Source organism: Arachis ipaensis, chromosome B1, assembly GCF_059453495.1.
Source record: "Arachis ipaensis isolate K30076 ecotype BB chromosome B1, ASM5945349v1, whole genome shotgun sequence".
NCBI classification, from domain to species: Eukaryota; Viridiplantae; Streptophyta; class Magnoliopsida; order Fabales; family Fabaceae; genus Arachis; species Arachis ipaensis.
Window position 1 is genome coordinate 66,329,736 of NC_142436.1, and position 6,542 is coordinate 66,336,277.

The following is a 6,542-nucleotide window of genomic DNA, read 5'->3' on the forward strand; positions in this document are numbered from 1 at the left end:
CATAGAGCAATTGAGGGTGGAGCATCAAGAGCATTCCACCACCCTCAATGAAATAAGAGAAGATCAAAGAGACATAAGAGAAGATCAAAGGGCTATGAGGGAAGAACAACAAAGGCAAAGGAATGACATTGAAGAGATCAAGCATCACATTGGATCCTTAAGGAGGAGTACTAGCCGCCACCATTAAAGGTGGATTCGTTCTCTTTATCTTCTTTCCTATTGTATTTTTCTATTTTCTGTTATGTTGTGTTATCTGCTCTCTTGTTCTTATTGCATGATCATTTGTATTTATGTCTTAAGGCTATAAAATGTTCCATATATCTCTCACCTTGCTTAAAAGAAAATTTTATTTGAAAAGAATTGAGAGATACATGAATTTCAAGTTTAAAATAAGAATAGTTCAATTATTTTGATGTGGTGGCGTTGCTTTTATTTTCTGAATGTATGAATAAATAGTGCATATAGTTTTTAGTATGTTTTGTTTAGTTTTTATTTAGTTTTTATAGGTTTTAGTGTTAAATTCATATTTTTGGATTCTACTATGAGTTTGTGTGTTTTTATGCTATTTCAGGTATTTTTTGGCTGAAATTGAGGAACTGGAGCAAAAGTCTGATTCAGAGACAGAGAAGCACTGCAGATGCTGTTCGGATCTGACCTCCTTGCACTCAGAAGAGCTTTTCTGGAGCTATCGAAGTCCAAATGGAGCATTCTCAATGGCTATCGAAAGCTGACTTCTAGAGCTTTCCAGTAATATATAATATTCCATACTTTGCTTCAGATTAAAAGGCCCAAAACTGGCACCCAACGCCAGCCTCCTGCTCCCATCCAGGGGTCCAGCGCCCACAAGGCAGAGACCAGTGTCCAAACGCCCAAAGAGGATCCCTTAGCCAGAATTCAATGCCCTAGAGGGCTCATAGCACATGGATCTCATCAAAGCTCAGCCCAAACACTCACCAAATGGGTTCCAAAAGTGAAATTTAGCACTAAAAGACTGTTTTACCCTTTCTAGTCATTAGTTTAGTATTTAAAGTAGAAGATCATTCTTTGTTAAGGATCTTCAGCCACCTCTACATCATACTTTTCATTTATCAGTGTATTTCTTATCAGTATGAGTTTCTAAACCTCCTAGGTTTAGGGGAGGATCCCTGTTGAGTTCTATGAATTAATAAAAGTATTACTGTTTTTCTTCAATCCATGCTTGATTCAATTCTAAGATGTATATTTATTCTTCAACATGGTGAATGGGATGATCCGTGACAATCAGCTCAGTTCTTCATATTAGGACCGCATGCCTGAAAACCACCCGTGTCTACTTGGGTTCGTGTGAATACGTGACTGGAAAGCATGAACCGCCAGCTTGATTATACATCTCTCAGATGGCTAATCCACGACCTTGTTGGGGACTTCTCGAGACACTAGTTCAGCCGAGGTATAGGGAGATTAGGGCATCTGTGGTAGAGGCTAGAACCCAAAGGCGCAGCATTTTCTGATCTGGAAGATCCAACGTTGTCTGTGACGTTTTGAGTAGGATCATTAAGGAGATTGGACTACAGGAGCTTCACCCTCAATCAGACTGGATGGGCACTAACCTTGGTGTTCAGATCTGGAGGAGCATTGGCGACCTCTCAAGAAAGGCGTTGATCACATACAGCCTGTCATTGAAGGAATCATTCACAAGCAAAGAAGACAGTAAGACCAATGTTAATTCAAAAGGACAAAGCAACTCCAAGCCTTAACCATCTAAGTTTTGAGATTATCATTGTAAACATATCAACCTAATTCCATCTTCAAAATCAAACCAACAACTTCTTGATTCGCCTGACTAAGACCTACAAGATAATCATAGCTTGCTTCAAACTACAATCCTCGTGGGATCGACCCTGACTCGCTCAGGTATTACTTGGACGATCCAGTGCACTTGCTGGTACAGTTATACGAAGTGTGGGGATTCGTGCATCACTACTCATATACAAGAAGAAAAGAATCTCTATGTCAGAGTATAGAGGACTCCTTGTTAGAGGCTAATGTAAAACCCGGTCAGACCGTAATTAATTAAATAATAAATTAAATAGAAGCGAATATGGTTAAAAAATTTAGCAATTGAAATTTGATAATTTAAATGTGATATTTGGACTCAGTGGATTTTTCTGAGTTGGAAAACATAGTTTTCTGCATAAAAATGCGCACTGAAATTTTGATCGGCAGTACCGGCTGAGATCTGTCTAGTACTGTAACTGAGAAAATTAATTTACTACAAGAAAATGGAACATTTGTAACAAAAACTTTGTAACAAATTTAAAATTGTTACAAAAAATTAATTTTTTGTAACAAAAATTAGTGATTGTTACATAATAATAATGTTTTGTAACAACAATATAATTTGTTACAAAACATTTTGTTATTTTGTAACAATTTGATTTTTTTGTTACAAAATTTTATAATATTTTGTAACAAGAGATGAAGTTGTTGCAAAAGTTCAAAATATTTTGTAACAAAATATCCATTTATTTCAAAAACTCTAATTATTTTGTAACAAAAAATTAATTTGTCACGAAATTCAATATTGTTTGTAACAAATTATTTGTTTGTCAGAAAATACAAGAATTTTTGTAACTAAAAAAATTTATTTTGAAATATTTAAATCTTTAAGATACTTTTATTTTGTTTTAAAATTTAATATTTTAAAATATTATTTGTATTAATTAATTATTTTTATAAAAAATTCAAGATTAAATGATTAATTTTTAAAAATAGTATATATTATTTTATATTTTTTTATACAACTAGTATATAATTTTTACTAATAACTAAGTCTTAAATGTTGACTTAAAATTAATTTTTTAAATTAAATAAATTAATTATTAAACATAAATAAAAATAGTTAAAATTAAAAAATAAAAATAAATGTAAAAAATAAAAATCCTAATTGTAATCCTCACTTTCACAATTTATGAATTTATTTTCAAAAAATTATTTATCAAAAAATAATTAAATCAAAACGATAAAATTTTGAGTTTAAAATTAATTAAAATTTATATAATTTTCATAAATATTTAATACTCTATATTTAATTAAAATTACCAAATCTCAATTTATCCAAAAAATTTTAATTTTATATTTTTTCCAAAAATAATTCCTAATTCTCAAATTAAAAATTCTAACTCTAATTTTGTTAAGTCACAAAAAAAAACTCTAATTTTGTTCTAACTCTACTCACACCCACTTACTCACCTTAACCCTAGCCGTCACACCCCTTTTCTCCAAATGCACTCACACAACACAAAAACACACACACAGCAAGAGAAAGGGAAGAACGAAGAGGGAAAGAAAGGAAAAGAAAGGGGGAAGTTGGAATCAGAGTACAAGAAAAGGAGAGGGGGAAGAGGGAGGATGGCGCCAACGGGCATCACTGCCGCCGCGCCGTCGTGTCGCTGTCAGGAAGGAGGAGACGTTGAGTGAGAGGAAGAGCTTCGTGAGGAAGGAGCACCACTGTGCCTCCATCGCCGCCGTCATTTCGCGTTCTGCTGTCGCCGAGGGAAGCCGCCGCCGTCTTCGTCTGCATCGCGAGCGGGTCGTTGCCAGCTTCCACCGCTGTTGCATCTCCCATCACGAACGAAGCTGAGGACGCACAGGAGAGACAGACGCGTGGAGAGAGGAAGACGGAGGAAAAAGGATGAGGCGTTGTTCACCCTACTGCGCCCCAGTCGCTGTTTGTGTAGTCACCGTCGTCACTGCTGTTAGGGGTTGCGTCACTGAGCCTCTGTCGCCAAAAAACAGCGCTGCCTCGCCGGGATTCACTGCTGGTAAGAGCGTTCTCCCCTCTGATTTTGATTTTCTTTAATTTTTGGGAATATTGTTGTCATTGATTTCCATCAAGAGCTTCGGATAGGAGGGAAGGGCAAGCTCAAGGGAGTTGATGAGTAGCTAAGATTGCTTAGGAGCTCTGTATATGTTAGAAGCTTTATCATGTCACATTTGAGCATTGCTTGTTATTATTAGTGTTGAATTCTAATTTTGTTCTTTATTCTATTTGTGATGATCTTGCTGACATTGATGATTGGCTTATTGGTTTGACTTTAAGTTCACTACCACTCTTTGTTGTGTCACCATTTTCTGATTCACTGTCTATGCTCTGAGTTTTCTTCTCCATTGATGGCTTCTGTAATAGATCATTCAGCTTCTGCTGTTATAATAATAATTAACTATATGTATACCATTTTATTTATATATTTATAGATAATTAACAAAGATGAGCTATGGCTTGTAGGAGATTGGCCCTTATCATTGTTTCTGCTGTTATGCTTTCTATTACATTTGCTGGATTCTGTAAGTTTTCTTAATTCCTTATTATTCTGTAAGGTTTCTAGCTAATGTTTAATTATTAATATGTGAAAGTGTTTTACTTTTATGTAGTATGTTCCTTACTTGGCATACAGTGCCTTGTATACTTGTATGTTCATTGATTCATTTGCAGTTTTTATCATCAATATGTATTGTTCATGTTTGGATTAGAAGTAACAACTAACAAGTTCTTTTTCTACTTAGTTGGTGAAGCAAGTGTATCCTAAGTATGTCAAAATGTTATCTAAGCTTATGTTATCTAAGCAAGTTTATCTTAAGTAGGTTCATTTCTAAAATTGAGGTAATTTATTGTCTCTGGATGGCTGATGGTCCTAATAATTTATTGGTATGCTTGTTTAATTTCAAGTTTCAGGACTTGAATTTAAGAATTAACTTTCTTTTTAAATAAATTGTATGTTTGATTTGGATTATATCATGGTAAATACAATTTGTTTAGTTGCTGCTAGTATGCATATTGAAATCTTTAATAGTCAGTTCTAAGATATTATTAGTTTAGTATACCAAGTGTGTTTTCCTATTCTTTACATTTCTATTAATGGAATTTTGCTGTTTTCTTTGATTCTAGGGAAAAGGTGCAATTCCCTTGGAGAATTCCAAAAACACATACAAGATCAAACCTAAACTGCAGTATGATGTGAAAAGTTATTGCATGGAGTACTATTTTGAAACCAAAATTGGTGCTAATTTTGACTATCTTTTTTGTTTGCAAATGTTTGGTTGGTTTTGAGGACTTGTTTTTGTTTATTTGTTTTGCCTTTTGGGTGATGCAGGAAAATCTTTTGACTGGAACTCTACTTTTCATGATCTGCAGTTATGTTTTGGTGTAAAGGAATTTTTGGTATGGTTTAACATTTATCTAGTTTTTCATCGAAAGATTAATGTTTTCACTAAGGAACTACTTAATTGTCTTGTATATCACTAGCTCATTACTCCTCAAAGTGCAAGGGTGTAGTTCTTGAATAATACGAGTATATCTTTTTGTTTTTCCTGTGCATTTTTAAAGGAAAAATAAATCTTATTTTTTAAGTTAGTATTTTTTGGTTGGTGGTCTTTTCAGGTGTGTGGCACTTATTAGAAGCTTCTCCATGAGAAAGGAACTAAAAGAACATAATGGAGTTTGTAATTTGTAGTTTACATTTTGAAGATTTATAATTCCTTGTTTTTTTTGTCCAATGTATCTATCTAGTTCATTAGGGTTCTTCAATATATCTTGTTAGTTTGTACTTTAAAGTTTATATGTTGAAGATTTATAAAACACTCTTAGTTAAATGAAAGAAAGATATTTGTTATTATATATTATATAAATGTTGACTTGTTAAGTAAATTAGTTAATATATTAATTAATTAAAAAATAATATAATTTGGCAAATTATGTGTAATTTGTATTAAAAAAAATTATTACAAAATAGTGTTTTGTAACTAAAGAAAAAAAATGTTACAAAATCAAGTTACATTTTGTAACAAAATTTTATGATAGGAAAAATATATTATCACAAAAAATATTTGGAAGATCAAAATTTGTTATCACTTTTGTAATGATTTTGGGTCTTTTGTATCAGAAAAATTTGTTACAAAATATTACTTTGTAACGGGACATACTGCAACGGCCATTTTTTTTGTTACAAAATCTTTTTGTTTCAAAATTTTGATTTTTTGTAACAATTTTTTTGTTACAAATATTGCTTTTTCTTGTAGTGATTATAAGTGAATAAGGCTAATAAATTAGGAGTTATAATTAGGGAAGATAGAAATATTTAAAATGCGATTTAAAACTCTAATCTTAAAGGTTTTGGCCCAAAATTGGGCCAACGAACAAAAATAAGTGAACCGGGCCATAGTATATAGCTCATTAACACTAAAAAAATAAGAGGGTAGGGGTGCAACTTTGGAGAATAGAGAAGGGAGGAGAAAACCTAATCCTAGCTCCACCTTCAAATGTCCATAACTTTTGCTACGGAACTCTGATTGACGAGCCGTTTGCGGTCACATGTTGCTCTTCTTATCCTCTACAATTATATCAGTTTTGTGGTGAGCATTTCATTCATCTCTACCCAATTTTCGAGATTCCCCACTGTTATGCGTTTTTAGGGTAGTTAGTGTTAAAATCTTGTGATTTTGGTTGTTTAGGGATACTCTAACATGGATTCTAAGTGGGTTTTCGGACGAAAATTTCAAACGAA

General features: G+C 33.0%; 1 protein-coding gene across 1 annotated transcript; it reads left to right on the plus strand.

Moving 5' to 3' along the window:
- The first annotated feature begins 3,673 nt into the window (after nt 1-3,673).
- LOC107630993 (uncharacterized) lies at nt 3,674-5,284 on the plus strand. The gene is made up of 4 exons (XM_016334295.3): nt 3,674-3,803; nt 4,268-4,326; nt 4,928-5,039; nt 5,133-5,284. The coding sequence occupies exons 1-4, from the start codon at nt 3,674-3,676 to the stop codon at nt 5,282-5,284; spliced, it is 453 nt and encodes a 150-aa protein (XP_016189781.1).
- The last annotated feature ends 1,258 nt before the right edge of the window (nt 5,285-6,542 follow it).